Here is an 18,127-nt window from a genome sequence, read left to right on the forward strand (position 1 = left end):
GTATTGAGTGTCCCGGTTGTCCAGGATATGTTCTCAAGGAGACGATGAGGGGAGTTTAACATCACTCTGATGGTAACAGACAGCTTTAATGATGACATTGTTTGTGTGTGAAAAGGTAGCTCTGTCTCTCTGTCCCCCCCCCCCCCCTCTCTCTCCCTCTCTCTCTCTTTCCATCTCTCCCCGCTCTATCTCTCTCCATCTCCATGGGTAGGATGATATTTTTCTCGACATGCTCCAGTTAGCACATTGACATTGAAAATGACCACTATGGATTTTCTGTGAGTGAGTGTGTATGTGTGTGTGTGTGCCACAGTGTATTAACCGTCATTTTCCTTGGCCTTTATCTCTACCCCCAGATGACATAAAAAGTTCATAACAGACCTCTTCAAATGACCTTGAATGCTGGGGTTTTTTCAGGGCTTGTGCTTCTTCTGCCTATTGCTTTCACCCAATCTCTGACTGGATTTTTTCACATCAACACATCAACCAGAGTAGTCACACAACAATCACACGGGCTATATTGACAGGTTTTTATGGCGGCGGTTGTGAGACATAAAGTACAGTATCGATGCCAGAGCAGAGCAGCAGCAGTCCCAGATGGGCTTTAATGGCAGAGGCACAGTCTGAATCCTCCCCTTTGGAGAGACAGGGGGCCTTTATCACCCATTTACTGCCCTGAGCAAACACCCCCACAGCTTTATCAGAGCCGGGGGGGGGGGCATGCCCCTGGCAGGGGGGGGCACGTTAAATGTCAGCATGGAGGGATGGACGGAAACATTGTCCCATAGCTGATGCAATCGATGGTGGGCAAACACATCCACTTCCTCTGAGGGATGGAGAGACGGTCATTTTCATGTCATAGATGACATGTTTTCACCGTTCAGAGTGATGCCACAGCTGCTGAACACAATAGAAATCTGGCTGAGCACTAGAGCACTCTTCACGACGCCCGTGGTTTGCATGAGCGGTCAGAGCCATTAATGCACCGCGTAGTGCATTAAGCGCTGGCGTTTGTCTATACATGTTATGGCATTGTACATACATTTCCTTCTGGAGTGATTGACAGCCCCAGCTATCTCTTAGCAATTACAGTCATTATCGTAAAAGTACTGGGGGGGTCCCACACATGCCATTAGCCTAAAGTGAACCATTAACTACTATTGCAGGGTTATCGCAGACCTGTCTTTACCCATCAGCTCTTGTTAATGTTGACACAGCCTCAAGAGAAAGACTGTGCATTTACTGTTTTAACAGGCAGCAACCTGAACAACATTGATCCGATTTATGTAAAGATGAACATGGTGGAACTGTAAACAACATCTCTTGATTGGTGCCTGTCTGTCATTACCAGAATCCCTGTGTTCTGTTACGACTTAGAGGGGGAGGCTGGAGCAGCACTTTGTCTGATTTGATTTGATGATCAGTAGAAGTGCATTAGACAGATTAATGCTTGACCTTGTGGCCTGGCGACAGTCCATGTCTGGTCCATGCAGAGGGAGAGATTGGTAGGCACTTACCTGCACTCACTATGTACCTGTGCTGCTTTGGGAGTTTTCACTGCTGCTTCTCTCTTCAGGATGCTTTGGAAACAGCTTTCTTTCAACCCTTCTCCTTCTCTATTTCACTCTGTACGTGTGTGTATGTGTGTGCGTGTGCGTATGTGTGTGTGCGTGTGTGTGCGTGTGTGTGTCTGCTCGCTTCTTGTGCCTGTGTGCAGAGCGGGCCGCAGGGCTATGCTGTCGCTTGGTGGTGCCCTGCCACAAAGGGATGCCCCGCCTCACCGACCTGTCTGTCAAAACCAAAGACGTGTGGGAGATCCCGAGGGAGTCGCTGTCGCTCATCAAGCGCCTGGGAAATGGGCAGTTTGGGGAGGTCTGGATTGGTACGGGCAGACTCGCCTCCGTAACGTCCAACCAGAGGCTGCATGGAAGGGCCTCACTGAGCGAGCAGAGACATGAGACAGAGAACAGACACAAACACAAGTCTCTTCCACCGTCTCCTCAGACTGGCTAAAGGGAGACAGAGACACAGAATGTAATTGGGGAAAGAATTTGTAGTCTCTCTGGTAATTTCTCAGATGGTAATTTCTTGGTTTCCCCCAAGAAATACTTTGGGTTTGTGATCCTCCCTAAATCATATACAGGGGAATTCAAACATGTCAGGAAACTCTGCTCTCTCAAGACAAGATGGCTGCCTTCCATCCCCCTCTTTGCATGTTCCACTCCCTAGTAGTTAACCCTGTGTGCCTTGCCGTGTGTTCCCTCCCCTGTAGAGAGTGCGGATGGTTTGTGCTTTAATTTAACGGGCGTGTGTGTGAACTACACCCCTGATACTATGGGCCTGACTCACGATGCCTGGGAAGTCGAGAGAGACTCACTAGAGTTGGAAGTAAAGCTGGGGGCGGGATGTTTTGCTGATGTGTGGTTTGGTAAGACAAAAAATACATCCATCATTTTTGTTTTTATTTCTATTGAGGGGTTTCGGGGAAATAGCTATGATAACTATTTTGTTTCTATCTATGCAGCAAATTCATAATGATACATTTGTGCAGGTGGTTGAGTTTTATTTTCTAGTGAACATGTAAGTTATCATGGGTTTCCAGGATACCCTGATTTTTTTGCAAACAATATTTCATCCTGCTTTGCTCGTTTATTTGAAACAAGAATTAAAACAATAGCCTCGAGTTAATTTTCCACATAATTCCACTACTCCTAATGTACCCTGTGTAGAACTGGCTACATTGACTGCTGCTTAATCCAGTCTTAGCTCAGGGGTGTGTCCTGTTGTGTTGTAACTATTGGACAGTTTTGGGGTTGTAGTTGGGGCTCATCCCAGCTGTCCCAGCACGCCCTGTCAGTGACACCCAGTCCGCTGGGATTCCATTAGCTCAGAACCCAGCGGGTGACCTCAATACAGTCACCGCTCAGCAGGATGCCCCAAAATGACCCCACACAGCTGTAGCTTATCAAGCCTGCTCTCCAAGATGTATGAATGCACACTTAAATTAAACCTCCAAACACACCACAGTAGGATTGCATGTGTAGCCTGTGGTCTGTGGTTTGTCTTGCCTTTAGGTCACTGCTGATACAGTACTTCTGAATTTATGACACACAATGAGATAACTGAACTGGTAGAGAGAGACCTGATTTCAAAGATCAATGTGTGTATTCTCTGTTCACTGACACAATAGCCTCAGGGTGTAGCAACGGAGCAGTGCCTAACCACTCTCTGCTAGCGACAGTAACTGGCACAGGACCTGAGTGGGGCTTATAGGGCTATTACTTTTGTTAATCATTCTACAATGGATTATCCTCTACCGTGTTGGTGTATTGTGGGTTTTTAAAACCCACACCAGATTCCGTTTTCTCTCTTGGCTTTTAAAGCCATTTCAAATTAAAGGTCACAGTTAATCTCATGCACATTTAATTGTCCTTCAGGACAACCTTTTAGCAAGTGAATTAAAGGCAAGCAGACATTCATATCTTTCCGTGATAGTGTGTTATTATCATCAGCACTTCAAAGTAAGACTTGTCCCATGTTTTTTTTTTGGTTTAAATAGATTGTGTGTACCCATACTTATGGACTTTTACAAACATGTCAAGTCTTGCTTTGTGATCTGTGATATGTTTTTGAGATGGACTGTGGCACCCTGGCTGTACTGATGCCAGTCTCTTTGTGGATGACAGGGACATGGAACGGCACCACTAAGGTGGCGGTGAAGACGCTGAAGCCTGGCACCATGTCCCCCGAGTCCTTCCTGGAGGAGGCTCAGATCATGAAGAAGCTCCGCCATGACAAGCTGGTGCAGCTCTACGCCGTGGTGTCTGAGGAGCCCATCTACATCGTCACTGAGTACATGGGCAGAGGTAGGGAACAAATCACGAAGAAAGGCCTGCGCATGGAATCTGCTGCTCCTGAGTGCTTTGTTCCACCACAAGACAAAGTGTCTGTTGGCCGAAATGTTAGTTTTCGGTGGAATAGAGCACCTGGGACCAGCAGGTTCTGTATGCGGGCTTTTCTTGGTTATTTGATCTGTCTTTTTGTTGGCCCAGCACCGGTATATAAGTGAAGGATGTGCATATCTGTTTTTGATTGGGCAAAGGTAGGGAACACACACACACACACACACACACACAGTTATATGTCAGATGTCAACATTCACACTCTGTGGTTAACCATGCTATTAGGTGACATGATATGTCAAGTCTACATATATTTCATATTCTGGGTTATTCTGAACTACCTTTTGTCTAAATGGGTTTACAAAGAATAGTCTGCTGCATCCTCAGCAGGACGCAGTTGGACTTTCGTCAGATTGTTCGATTGTTATCCATTGCCTCATAGTCCTGACTACTGGTATGGTGGTTCTCTTCAGAGCAACAATAAGGAGAGCCCATATTTAACTATGAATCAAGAAGCTGACATTTAAGAGTACCACAAGAAGGAGCTTTAGATCTATAAATGCATATTAAGTTTGGAGGGGAAAAAAATTTTGCAACCTTGGTGTGCACTATTGTGTGTTTAGCAGGCAGGACATCCCACATGAAGATCAGACATTCGGCTGACGTTCAAAAGAATGTCGTGATAAAGAGATGATGGAGATGAAGAGACGCTAATGCATCAACTGACAACAGTCCTTGTGTGTTTAGGGAGCCTCCTGGACTTCCTGAAGGACGGGGAAGGACGAGGACTGAAGCTGCCCAATCTGGTTGACATGGCAGGGCAGGTACAGTAAACCCTGATGAAGTGTCACTCTCACTCAGCTCTGCGCTTGCATAACTGCACTCTCTGTGACCTCACTCACGGCCGTGACGGTGGACAACTCAGCACTTCAGCGCTAAAACTTTAGGACTTGAGTGGTTTGTTGCTGGATGCTGTATCCTCACTGTAACTCAGTTCGGTTCAGAACTTGTTTGGGCTCAGCAACACCACAGTGAAGAGTAAGTGTTTCTGTGTGTTCTCCAGGTGGCTGCAGGCATGGCATACATCGAGAGGATGAACTACATCCACAGAGACCTGCGTTCGGCCAACATCCTAGTCGGGGACAACCTGGTGTGCAAGATCGCCGACTTCGGCTTGGCCAGGCTGATCGAGGACAATGAATACACCGCCCGGCAAGGTAAGGTTCACATTATCCCACACATAAGCATGCACACAGACACTAACACACACACACACACACACACACACACACACACAGGTCTTGGAGGGGAGTCATCTAGCACAGGCTATACTGTCTGCAACACACTCCATTACAATGTCAATGGCTTCCAGCACTACGCTCCAAACATGTGCTCACTGTCTGTCTATTCCACTGCACTGTAAATCCTAATGGGACTGAGAGACGCTCCCACCTCCAGGGAGACAGAATAGCCACGTGCAGCCCTCTGTCATTCATCTCCCTCTCCCTCCCTGTTCTTCTTGTCCAGGTGCGAAGTTCCCCATTAAGTGGACCGCTCCGGAAGCAGCGCTGTACGGGAAATTCACCATCAAGTCAGACGTGTGGTCGTTTGGCATCCTGCTCACTGAGCTGGTCACCAAGGGACGGGTCCCCTATCCAGGTGAGGACAAGAGTCAACATGGTGTGGTATCTACCTGAGAGAGCTCAGGATGGGATTGCTTTGATAGAGCTGGCTGATAAGGATAAGCCTAATTTGTCTTACTTACCTTGTGGTTAAGGAGGACAATAAACAGGCAGGATACTACAAGTGCAGAGTTTATAGCAACTGGCAGCTCCTCCTGCTGCTGTTTTATGTGGGAAGAAAAAGGGATCTGTAATGGCTGAATATCTTTGTTTTCATGCCAAGCTCTTTGTTTTCACACCAGAACCTCTCCCTTAACCTGCCTGTGCAGAGACTTAGCCCGTGTGAGAGAGATGGGCTGGGGCGTGGTGTTTGTAGTTCACTGAGAGAGCAGGCTCATGTAGGGAGAGGGAAACACATGTTTGTCCAGATGGGCCAGGCTAGGCTGGGTTGGGCTGCTGTGTGAGGGGGAGCGAGGGGGGAGGGCTAGCACGGTATGGAGGCCGAGTTAAGGGGATAATAACATCATCCTAACAGATGTCTTAGCAGCTTTCTGAGGCCCTCACTGGATTCTTCTTCATGCTGACTGAGCCATGTTTTGGCTGCATCCCTCAGCTGTGCAAAAATAGCTTGTAAGCCACTCAAAGATCCTTCCCAGGTTGTAGAACTCTCTCCACTATTAAAGCTTTTCCGGGGCCAGATGTTGAGTTAAGATAAACATCGCTGAGTTTTAAAGCTGTCAGTACCTTTAAGGTCATAGATGCAGAAGCGTCAAAGTATTTCTTCTTCATTGAGCTCTGTCTTATTGATAACTTTCAAAGCACTCTGCTGCAGGTACTGATCGTGTTTTTCTCTTTTTCTCTCTGTGTGTGTGTGTGTGTGTGTGTGTGTGTGTCTGTGTCTGTCTGTCTCTCTGTCTCTGTGTCTCTGTGTCTCTCTGTGTGTGTGTGTGTGTGTGTGTCTGTGTCTGTGTCTGTGTCTGTGTCTGTGTCTGTGTCTGTGTCTGTGTCTGTGTCTGTGTCTGTGTCTGTGTCTGTGTCTGTCTGTCTGTGTGTGTGTGTGTGTGTGTGTATGTGTGTGTGTGTAGGGATGAACAACCGAGAGGTTCTGGAGCAGGTGGAGCGAGGCTACAGGATGCCCTGTCCCCAGGACTGCCCCATCTCCTTGCATGAGCTCATGGTGCAGTGCTGGAAGAAAGACGCGGAGGAGAGGCCCACCTTTGAGTACCTGCAGGCCTTCCTGGAGGACTACTTCACAGCCACTGAGCCACAGTACCAGCCTGGGGACAACCTCTAAACGCTGCCCCCGGGCCTGGCCTGGCCTGGGATAGGACTGGCTAAACCAGGGCCTTGCCTGCCTGTCTTTGGGACCAGTACTGTACAGCCTCCTCAGCTCAACAGAGCGTCTTAACTCTCCTCCAGACCCCAACACACTCTCTCACTGTGGCCAATCCTGAGACAGATTCAGCAAACTTTTAATAAGAGAGAATGTGTGGGGCTGGGTGAAATGGGGTGGGGGGTGGGGTTAGGAGTGAGGGAGATTTGGGTGTGGTTGGGTTTGAGATGATGCAATGAAAATGCCTGTATTCAATGTAAATATGAACAGCTTGTTCGCTTAAGTTTTGTTTATATGTTTGTTTTTTTGCTTCTGTTATGGCATTTTGAAATATTTTCTCCACAACAATAATGATGATGAAGGTAAATAAATGGTAAATGAAGATTATCATTTGAAGTTTCAAAACTTTACCAACTTTAACCATTTAAAAAAAAAACTATTGAGACTGATATCTCTGGGCACTACCAATCCACAGGTCAAAAGTGTATCAAAGCTCTTATTTTGTATTTTAGGCATTGAATGAACAGCTCTATCATTTTGTTCTTTTTCCAGTTTTGATAATGTATAAAAAAGAAAGAAGAAATCCACTCCTAAGCTTACTGCTTCAGTGTATTAACCCCTCTGTTGCAAAGTCTTCTGCCTTACAGAAGGCAAGCATGTCAAAGTCCATTGATTTTTCTTTTTTTTTTTGCACTGCCACTCATGAAGTTAGTTTGATTTTACTTCGTTCATCCATGTAAAATACCTTTGTTCTCCTCAAAGTAATAGATGTTAGCAAATAAATGCTGTAACAAAGTTATTTTACAAATAATGTATGTTACATTTTGTAATTACGGCCACACGTGTACGAATGATACTTTTGAACATATCTCTTCTTCTCTGCTTACAAGGTTTTAAGATTAAAAAAAGTATTGTGGGAAAAAATCTCTTTCCACTGCAGGTATTATGTGTATACTGGAAGGACATGCAATTTATTTAAGAAGAGTAAGATGTATGTCGACATTTAATGGTCTTATTTTAACTTGTATACAGAGTTCCATTTAGCAGCCATTCCGAGACATCCCTTTTTACTCTGTGTTGTGTGTAGCGATGTACAGGGAAATATTAGTGGGCTCAGTCTCCCTCTCTGTGGACAATGACATCCATATGCACCTCAATAACCAACCACGTCCCCCACTGGACCTGTGTGCATACAAGCACCTCCAGAAGTTTCCTCACTTCCCTTTTTGGACCACTTCCTTTTTTACATTTACTTTATGTTAAACTGACATGGATATTTTAAGTCTTAAGTTTCAGAGTAGGTTTTTATTTAACCTTAATCAATAGAATTTTTGAGGAGTTGTTTGCATTTTCAGGTGAATGTTGCAAAGACACTGGTTAGCCCAGCTGTAGAGCTTGACCTTGTTTGTCTAAGTGTATTATTAGGATCTTATGACAGTTTAAATGCTAATCAGGATCTGTTAAGAACCCCTTCCTGTTTTTCAGTTTTACAGCTTAATGGTTTTAAAGTGTCAGTAACCTTCCTAGTTTATTTCCTAAATTTTTCATTTTTTAACATTTCTCTTTTGTTGATTCAGTGACTTGGCATTTGAAATTCAAAAAGAACAATAAACATTTTACACTCTTTCCAAGACACAGATTTTCAATATTTGTTAATACTTTGCCATTACTTACTCTATAGAGTATGTACGTGTTGTGCAATATACAGTATATGCTATACATGTGTGTGTGTGTGTCAGGAAAAAAAGGTTATAGACTGGACCTTCCACAGTAGTGGTCATGACTTGTCCTCCCCCACAACTGTATGATGAGGGCCAGCGTACCACCTGAAGAGGTGTTAAATGACTAGTACATGGTGTTCAGTGTAGGCCTGCAGCGAGACTAAGCGCCGTGCCAGGTTGGCACAGAGGGACACAACCTGCGGCTCATACAGCCAGTCATGATGCACCTCACAGTTCAGCTAATGAGCTCATCTTGAACACGACTGTTAAAGGACGTCTCAGCGGCTACAGGGGTCGTTTCTCACCCAGTCACAGCTTTCCAGCCCAGAGTTCAGCACTATTGCTGTTTGTTCTCCGTTATTTGATTTCCAAATTAATGTTAATGGGAGGAGTAAAATGTGTTGAGATGTAGAATCCTTGTTTGTTGTCAGGGGTGTAGAAATAGGATAATATTATATTTAATATGTTATATTTTTGAAGTCTGAAACGGTCTGACGCCTCACAAAAACAAAACCGTAGTGTGTAATAGTCTACCTTATTAAAATGTTTGATGATATTCAAAAAAATATTCAGGCTATATCTCTGGTTTGAAACTACAAGTGTGAGAGTGAGTGTTATTGTCCATGGAGGCCAGAAGGGGGGAGTCTTTTTCATTGCTTCACTGTATCTCCATGGATATGGCTACATAACAATAAAATGCCTGCCCAATAGCACATGTGATATCAGAGCATTCAGGAAAAACATCTCATACGAGCTCTCATGAAAGGCCTCCTACTACCATTTCCTTCCATTATTGTAGTCACACAGATGAAGGTATACAGGAGTTTGCCTGCCTGCTGTGCTGTCTACCTGTGCGTGAAGTGACGTGGTACCTGTAAATTAGCCCTCCTCCTAGAGTGCAGGGAAGCTTTAAATGACCAGCAGCTGGCTCCCCCGGCCATCAGCACCTGTACTGTCAACACTGTGGATCCTCAACCAGCAGGTATGCCCCTCTGTGTAAGTACCTTGTGTTTTTAATACTTAGTTAGCAGCCAAATATGACTGAACGTAATATATACACTAAACTCTGATTGATTGATTAATTGTAGTGCATATGTTTTAGGTTGTTTTCCATAATGTGTTTTCCATAATCTTGGTAAAGTACTGGTAAAAAAATGTTTTTTTTTTCAATTGTTATATACATTTTCATGGATAATGTAGATCAACTTTGCATTCGTCATGCTATTGGCAGAAATGAGAGGACAGGTGTGAATGTAGATCTATTTGTATAGGGACAATATAACTAATTAGCTAAATATATATTTTTTAAAATCAAATAAGATCAAGAGAGGACTATTCAAGCATTAATAATTTGACTTTACTCAAACCTAAGAAATGGATATTGTGGTGGTAATGTAATATTGATTCTGGTGGAGGTATCTTACCCAGTATCCCAGTATCAGTGGAACAGTGGAACAGTATCCCAGTTCCAAGAAAACTACCATTGGACAGGTGTGTATTATCAAGATAACAACACAAATTCACATCTTTATGTTTCCTCATCATTGCAACTAAGTCATTAGGCAGCTGATTGTGGCACTTAAAACATGATCAATATTTAAACATGATGATATGTCACACTTTGCTCTCATACTGGAGGTTCCATAGAGGTTGGACAGAACTGTTAAGAGGTGTGGGCAGCCAGCTGTCATTTGACATTCCAAGTCATCAGACATTAGACACCATAGTTTTATATTGCACAACTGAAATGCTTGTTAGTCGCTAATCCATGGAATGTTCAAAGTTTTAACTTGTCAGATGAACCTCTCCCACGGTTCCACCCTTCCGGATATGTGATTCTGTCTATGTTGCTGCTACATAACACAAATCTTAACCTCTCCATAAAGACCTAAATCCACAGACAGTAAACAAATTAAAAACCTGTCTGTGTTTTGTTAGAGGATGAATATAGGGTGTTTAATCTGTGATGTAACTCTTCACATCGGGCCCTCATCCATATTTGTTTATTACACTCTTCTGATCTCTGTATGGATAACGGCGCCACATCTAGCTTCCTAATGGGTTTATTGTAGGCATTATCATGTTTGCTGTTGCCTGGTGTTGAGGAGTGAACTATGGAGGGGGCCAGTGTTAGCATCTTCATTGTCGTTCAGAAGGTCTACTACCCTCTGCTATGCATTTTGGGAATTCCAGGTGTGTATCATCTATCCTGTCTTGTCTTATTTCCTTCATGTGGATGTTTTAAGTGTTTGAATGCTTAATGGTGTTTTAAGTATTGTTTCTATACAGTACATTATGTAACTAGTATGAGGGAAGAGCTCAAAGAAAATGTTTGCAATGAATACATTTTTCTTTTTCTCTACCACCCAGCCAACCTCTTCACCTTCTACATGATCTGCTTTCGTAAGTGTGGGATGTCAGCGACGGCCATCATCTACCTGAGCTGCCTGGCCATCGCTGACTCCTTCTACCTGGTGTGGGTGATCCTGCTGGACCTGACCCTCCACTTCTGGCAGCTGCAGCCCTTCTGGCACTCCCACCCCTGGTGTGGCATCTTGGGCTTCCTGCAGTATGGCTCCCTCTACAGCTCCTCCTGGATTGTGGTGGTCTTCACCATCGAGCGCTACCTGGTCCTCAGCAGCATGGCCGCCAAGCAGCACTTCTCCCAGGCCCGGGTCACCAGACTCACCTGCGTGGCCATCGTCCTGGTCTCCCACCTGGCCTCTGTGCCTATGAACTGGATCAACACGGTCACACCCGTTAATTACACCATGAAGGAAGGGAACGTTACGCTGCCCAGGTGTCGCTACACTGACACCACCTACTCCACGGTTCTAGTGTGGCTCACCACCTTCCTCTCCGGTGGCATCCCCATCGTCCTCATCATCATCTTCAACTCACTGATCGCCTACCACCTGACCCGCACCAGCCACCTCTTCACTAAGGAGGAGCGGCACACCATGAGGGGGAGGAGCACCAAGGGCATGGTGCGGCGGACCATCCTCATGCTGGGCACTGTGTCTGTGGCCTTCGTGGTGCTCAGCCTGCCCCGCTTTGTCACCTACTGCATCCTCCGCACCAAGTACAACGACAAGACCTTTGACAGGAATGACTACAGCATTCCCATCAACGTGGTCAGCGACCTGGCTAACATGCTGCAGAACCTCAACTCCACCACAAACTTCCTGCTCTACTGCATGGTGAGCCGGTGCTTTCGTCAGGAGCTGTTCCGCGTGCTGACCTGCAAGGCCAAGGCCAGGGAGATGGGATCCTTCCTCACTCAGAGCACCATGAAGATCTTCTCTGTGGTGAACCACAAGGCCTCTTCAGCTCGAGACCCCGTCACTGTGGTCCTCACCAACCTCAAACAGACCCAGTAGAGTGAGGGAGGTGGAAGTCATGGAATTATCTGAATAACTTTCCATTTACTTTTGAATCATATAAATGTATTGAAATTATAATCCTGTTTACTAGTTTACCATATGAACTGAACATTCCTATTCTATGAGTGTGTGAAAATGCTTGTATTACAAACAATGCTATTGGATACATTCAAAAAACAAAATGTAAATATAGATGAACCATGAATTTCAAATCCTTATATACTGTATGTAAAGGTTTTTTTTACTGTATACTTTTACCATCACATGGATACGCCCTAAAGGTTCAACACAGTCTTATCTACCGGCTCTATTGGTGTGTTTCAACAGTGTCAATAGCTAGAACCTGTCACATGGTACTTCAGTTACTGTTCAAACTACAAAGTTAGGCTTGGCTGCAGAATTCCTGCTCTGCTAGGACAATAGTCTGATTGGCAGACCTGGACTGAATGCTCCACATTATTTGCATAAATAGTCAAGGGATTTTCCTGCTTTGCATGCAATGATCTACCTTGCGAAATAAATAGTGGAAACGTTTCCTGTTCAGCTCAGAGCAGATTTGCATTTTGACTGAGGAACACACAGCTCTGGCTACAGGTAGGAGCTCAGTTAGGTAGAACTAAAGCTTATTATCTTTCATATGTAACTGTGAATGGCACCAATACTGTACTCTATGTTTTGTTTTTTTAAGATTGCTTGAATTGGGTTTAATACTTGCTAATGATAAAACCATGTTGGAACTGGAAATACAATGACTGTGTACTATGTGTATAACGTGTACTGCTAGATCCGTGATACTGGCCTTTGCTCTAATGTGGACAATGGATTTCACTGTATCACTTTGCTTGTGTCATAGGCTACGCTAAGTGTTCCATTACTCACTCACAAATATCTTGCTTGTAATATGATATGTACATCTACAACAAATGCTAGACACTCGAGGACAAAGTTCATTGTGTACTGTAGATTCATAGTTGATGTTGAGTCCGTTCTGTAAAATTACTCCATAGTGCCAGTTGCTTTTGATTCAACTGGAGCAATAGCTTTGCAATAGCTAAGCTACTTTCAGTTTTACTTATAATGGGTTTGTTTCACTTGTGACAATAGCATCTCCATAAAGTGTTGCCAGGATTATCATGTTCTCCTGGGTGCTCAGATTCCATTCCTGGAACATTGTGTCTGTTTGTCTTTCCCGGAATAAGAAATCCGACCCCTGTACATAGAGAAGAATGGACTCTTTCCCAGGTATGGCTTTCTCAACAACATATATTCACACAATTACCCAAAAGGAAAGATAACACGTAACACATTCAACTCCTCCTCTGTCATTACTACTACTGAACAACTACTTTTTGTTGGTGTCAGATTCCTGTCCTCACAAAAGCATTCCTGTAGAGACTGATGAGTCCATGACATCATCCTCTCTTGACCTGGTATGGCCCTCACCCTGTCAGCAGTGCTCAGGAAACAGGGAGCACAGAGAGGGACAGGGACCCCCCACAGAGACAGGCCTGGGACAGGCCTGGTTCGCCCCTGAGGTGACAGTCAATGACGTAGGCCAGGTGGAATACCCTAAAGGTCCTTGGAGAACCCCCATGAAGGAGCCTTTTGGTCAGCATCGACCCCAGCCCAAAGCCCCCTCCCAACCTGTCATACCCTATCATCACCTCCAAGGCCCAATAAGAGACCCCCACCCTGCTGACGTCATGTTGCACACCGACAGAGAGAGGGGTCTGTATGAGGGGCACCCTGGGGTTCTCCAGAGGGGAGCAGAGGACTTCCCTGTTCCTCCTAGCTGGCTCAGGAACGGTTCCACTGAGGGAGCAGACCACTTGGAGCTCCCTCTCCCTCTAATGTCCGACTTTAACATCCACTGTGTCCCACCAGGTTACCTACCTTGTCAGTGTAAGTGGCATGCTGTACGTGAACGGTACAGTGTATTCAGTGGGTATTCAACGTTGACTGTGAAGTTGTTGTTGTTTTTGTATCCTGTTATCCTATTTTATGTGCTGATGACTGGAAAACTGTCCAAACCAAGATTATATGTATGTGCCTCCTTACTTCTCTACAGACCCTGAACCTGTGAACAACAGATGCCCCAGACAATACACGTGCCAACAGCCGTTATATCATGTCCGCCAAGTCTACAATTATCATCAATCTCCGGAAGCACACCAGGAGCATCAGCAGTACCCACCGTCCCGGTATACTCACATTCCCACACTATCTACCATCAGATTTCATTGTTAACAAAACCAGTTTGACATTGCAACTGCCTTTTTTTTGATTGCCCTCTGTTTATGTTGTGGGCCTTCAGATTTAGCATTATCCCATAGAATATACATGGAATGTTTTTTTGTTAGGATTTTTCAGCCGACAACCAACCTCCCCAGGGCAACTACAGCTCAGAACAGGCTTTATGGGCAAGATGTCCCCAAAGCCCCGAGCCTAAATATGCCTCAGCGTGAGGCCCCTGCCAGAGAGGTGATGAATGAGGTCAGTGTGGTGCCGTCACACCCAGCCACCCCATGCCGGCCAGGTGGGGGAGGGACAGCAACACAGGAGATGAGGAGGACCATCAGTCTACCTGAGGAGTGCAGTAAGTGTAGCTGGCTGGGACCAAACATGGGTGAACTGCCCATTTGCTAAATGAGGAATGATTGTCTGACCTTAGGCCTAGGTTTGAAAAACAGAATATTAGCATTTACATATAATTGTAGCAATACACTGTGTTTTATTTGTTTGCAGGAAACATATTTATCACGTATTCTGTGGACACAGCCAAGGAGATTTTAACCTTTGTGAAATTTCTGACAGATCAGGGGTTTAACCCAGCTGTAAGTGGAATTTACTTTACTGGGACAGATGTACTGCAAGTGGGACAGGGACAAGTTATAAAGTTATAAGCACTACATTTCCCATCATCCTCTAATCGTCTGGTTTTTTTCCCATCTTGAATAATATGCACAACACTCTTGCTTTGTTTGGCAGATTGACATCTTTGATAATCCTCTCAGAAGAATGGACATCAACAGGTGGATGGACGGCTTTTTGAAGGATGTACGTATAAGCAGTCAGATGGATTTAACCGAGTGTCACTTGTGACTTCTTGTACATAGTGGGGCCCTATCTAAACATATACAGTGCAGAGAAAAGGCATATCTAATGGTAGCATCCAGATGTCTATATCTGCATTTATCAGACAGTGTGTTAATCAAAGTAAGTTGACTGTGAGGTGCTGTATTTCAGAAATCAGTGCTGATCATTGTGGTCCTTAGCCCTAAGTACAAGGCAGATGTGGAGGGAGACGGGGAGGATGAGCATGGCCTCCACACCAAATACATTCACACTCAGGTAGGCACTATGCATTCTCTTAACACAACTAACTGCACAAAGATGTATTTTCAATGTTCCATCTATACAGAAATCGTCTCTGTAAACTATTCAAGAGAACTACATTGGAGTATTTCAATGTGAAGGGAAACTACCTACATTAGAAGGAATGAGGAAGGAAACCATGGTGTTCTGTGATACTGTGATTAAGCAGTCTTATCTACTCACTAGGTCAAGGGCTCAAAGGAGTTTAGTTTCTTTTAGATACTTTGTCGTTTTCAAGCTCTTTTTCAATGCTTATGTAGGTGCATAAATGTAAGCCACAGATCTAAAATACAAACAAGTAAAAAAGTACAATTTAAAATGTTACAGTGCTAAAATTCTGTTTGCACTGTCTCCCCCTGTGGCTTGTAAGTGTCATTAAATGTTCCCTGCTTACATGTGATCCATAAGGAAAAGACTCCTGGGGCTGAAAACCAAAAGCTATATTCATGACCCTTTCATACCATCTGCCTGGCCCCACACCCCCAGGTGGAATATCGCTGTGTCAATGTGTCAGTGTGTCAGCAAGACAGTGAGAATCAATCTGAGATAGATTGACTATCCTGGCCCAGGTGGAGCTGTGAGTTGCAGCTATTCACAGCCCCTCCCATGATGTGTGACAAAAGGAATACGCCTATTCCTAATCTTCATTGAACCACAGCAGACATTCAGAGCAGCATAATGATCTCTGATCACCCTTTTTCTCACTCAGATCCAGAATGAGTTCATCCAACAGCGATGCCTCAATTTCAGACTGGTACCAGTATTGTTTCCCAGTGCAACCAAGGTAAGGAGATAGCAGGGTATTTTCCACATTATTGGGATAGTTATTATTTACCTGTCATGGTTTATTGGTGCTAACCATCCTATTACTCTGTCATAGAATCATGTTCCCAACTGGCTCCAGAGCACCAGGATCTACCGTTGGCCCCAGGACACTCAGGACCTGCTGCTCCGCTTGCTCCGAGAAGAACGCTACATCGCTCCACCTCTGGGGAAAGAGTTGACCCTAACGGTACGCCCCCTCTGAACAGCCCTATAGCCACACCTCTATTCTTTTTACTGCACAATTACACCACTCCTCCAAGTAGGCTGTTCGTCAATGAAAATATGTCAGTGTTTTTAAAACAAAGAAAGGTCACCAGTTTTGTGGTATATCTGTTAAATGTTTGAATGGCAAATGCTAATCATGAGAGGAAAATCTGCTTTATCATAGCATTCTTTTGAAACAGACACACTGCAGTTAATTTGTACTTTGTAATATGGAATGTGTACATAGGTGTGTATCTCATAATAACACTCAAATAACCACAAGGTGGCAGTATGTACTTAATAATGTTTCCATTCCTAGAAATAGGCTCTCTGGACAGAGGTTTACTTCCTAAGATTGTGTCGTGCAAACATTGTGGAATCTGAAAATGTAAATACAAAATAATTCCAATGTATTAAAAAACTGGTCAAATCAATGTATTTGTCTATTTTCGGGTCTTGTCTATAGTTGTCTATTTTTTCATCTTTACTCTGATTTGCAATGTTGAAGGGAAACTAATAATGCCTAAAGACATTTTCTAAATACTACAACAAACACATCTCCTCTCTGAGTGCAATGTATATTCTACATACTGCGCTGTATTTATTCACTCATTCTCAGAATACAGGTATACAATGAGAAAAATAAAGACCGAACATTTCAATGAGTACAAACAGATAAATTAGGTCAAACTATGAATGGATGCTTTTTTTCGCCCCTGTGCATTTGTGATTTAAGATACAGAGGGGCCACAGGAAGGCCTGTCACTGGACCATGCATCATCTGGCAACACTTACCCTAAACCACAAATACACTTCAGGGTGGTTTCACTGTCCATTGAGTGATAAAACCAACCCATTTGAAACATACAAATGAAATTGAATGTGTCATTGTTTTGTCATGGTGCTTTATTGGACACTTTGACTGCCTATTCTTTAAAGAACAAGGTACCACTACAGCTATCAGCTATCAGCTATATGTTTTCTTTTTTTACCAGTTCAGTAGAAGTAGTTTCCGGCATCCATAAATCCGCCGCTTGTGTGATTGTTCCAACTCTCCCACCATGCTTAATCAGGCCTTATCTGGTCAATCCAAAATTACCACAGAGGCTCTGTTATGTCTGTTTAGAATTGGGGGTAGAAGACACTTCTTCAGTTGGCTCAGTGTGTGAAACTGAACCAGTCAGCCTACCATTGAGCTGAGTGATTGATTAACCAGACCAAACTCGACTGTGCCTTTAGATAAGGAGCCACCGGAGGTGAGAACAGCCCTTTCAAAAGTGTTGTTTCCATTCCTTCAGTGGAAACTTATTAGTGAATACCCGCCCAAAAATGTCTTTGTTCAATATAAAATCTATCATCAGTATAGTAGGCTTCATGCTATGAAACCCAGCCCGCTCAGCAGAAGACTGCATATCACCTGCTCCTTTTCACCTGTGTTGATTGGTTTCCAATGAAAGAGCCAAGCCTCACTCAAGGTCAGAGCCCACTCCCACTAACAGACGCTCTCACTCCATACAGATGAAATGCTAATGAAACATTTTTCATCATCAGGGAGCCATTGAATATGACATCCCCAGCATGAGCTGGGAATTTGGAGAGGTTTATGGCCCTTTCAGTAGAGGAGAAAAGAGTGTGCTCAGCACATCCACAACTGCAGTCTGGTTTATTATGAAAAATGGAAAACTGACCAATGTGTGGCTTCTAAAATATTCCATGAAAAGAAATCTAATTATATAAACTAAAAACATGAAAATGTAGGTAA

The 18,127-nt window shown here is 44.1% G+C and overlaps 3 protein-coding genes across 8 annotated transcripts in view; all 3 read left to right on the plus strand.

Annotated features, from left to right (window-relative positions):
* Window positions 1–7,028, plus strand: part of fynb (FYN proto-oncogene, Src family tyrosine kinase b) — a 36,745-nt gene extending 29,717 nt beyond the window's left edge. The window contains exons 8-14 of one of the 2 annotated variants that reach the window (XM_083688997.1): window positions 1,718–1,882; window positions 2,273–2,428; window positions 3,687–3,866; window positions 4,650–4,726; window positions 4,966–5,119; window positions 5,430–5,561; window positions 6,610–7,028. In XM_083688997.1, coding sequence (XP_083545123.1) covers window positions 1,718–1,882; window positions 2,273–2,428; window positions 3,687–3,866; window positions 4,650–4,726; window positions 4,966–5,119; window positions 5,430–5,561; window positions 6,610–6,818 — 1,073 coding nt within the window. In that variant the 3' untranslated portion in view covers window positions 6,819–7,028. The remainder of the gene's footprint in view (window positions 1–1,717; window positions 1,883–2,272; window positions 2,429–3,686; window positions 3,867–4,649; window positions 4,727–4,965; window positions 5,120–5,429; window positions 5,562–6,609) is intronic. The other variant, XM_083688996.1, reaches the window with a different exon arrangement.
* A 3,664-nt stretch (window positions 7,029–10,692) lies between these two features.
* On the plus strand, window positions 10,693–11,958 carry LOC310818074 (putative G-protein coupled receptor 139; the record flags this gene model as incomplete). The annotated part of the gene is made up of 2 exons (XM_083688834.1): window positions 10,693–10,771; window positions 10,949–11,958. 2 exons carry the CDS (start codon window positions 10,693–10,695, stop codon window positions 11,956–11,958), a joined length of 1,089 nt encoding a protein of 362 aa, XP_083544960.1.
* A 541-nt stretch (window positions 11,959–12,499) lies between these two features.
* traf3ip2a (TRAF3 interacting protein 2a) lies at window positions 12,500–16,793 on the plus strand. Of its 5 annotated transcripts, none has more exons than XM_083688948.1 (10): window positions 12,500–12,555; window positions 13,066–13,203; window positions 13,324–13,863; window positions 14,030–14,162; window positions 14,322–14,557; window positions 14,707–14,795; window positions 14,950–15,018; window positions 15,208–15,312; window positions 16,046–16,120; window positions 16,217–16,793. In XM_083688948.1, exons 2-10 carry the CDS (start codon window positions 13,188–13,190, stop codon window positions 16,361–16,363), a joined length of 1,410 nt encoding a protein of 469 aa, XP_083545074.1. In that variant the 5' UTR covers window positions 12,500–12,555; window positions 13,066–13,187; the 3' UTR covers window positions 16,364–16,793. The 5 variants fall into 5 exon arrangements, with proteins under 5 accessions (XP_083545074.1, XP_083545078.1, XP_083545077.1 ...); XM_083688952.1 differs by having other exon boundaries at window positions 14,352–14,557; XM_083688951.1 differs by having other exon boundaries at window positions 12,507–12,555; window positions 13,161–13,203.
* The last annotated feature ends 1,334 nt before the right edge of the window (window positions 16,794–18,127 follow it).

The sequence above is a fragment of the Argentina silus genome (assembly GCF_951799395.1).
Source record: "Argentina silus genome assembly, chromosome: 17".
Taxonomy (NCBI): domain Eukaryota; kingdom Metazoa; phylum Chordata; class Actinopteri; order Argentiniformes; family Argentinidae; genus Argentina; species Argentina silus.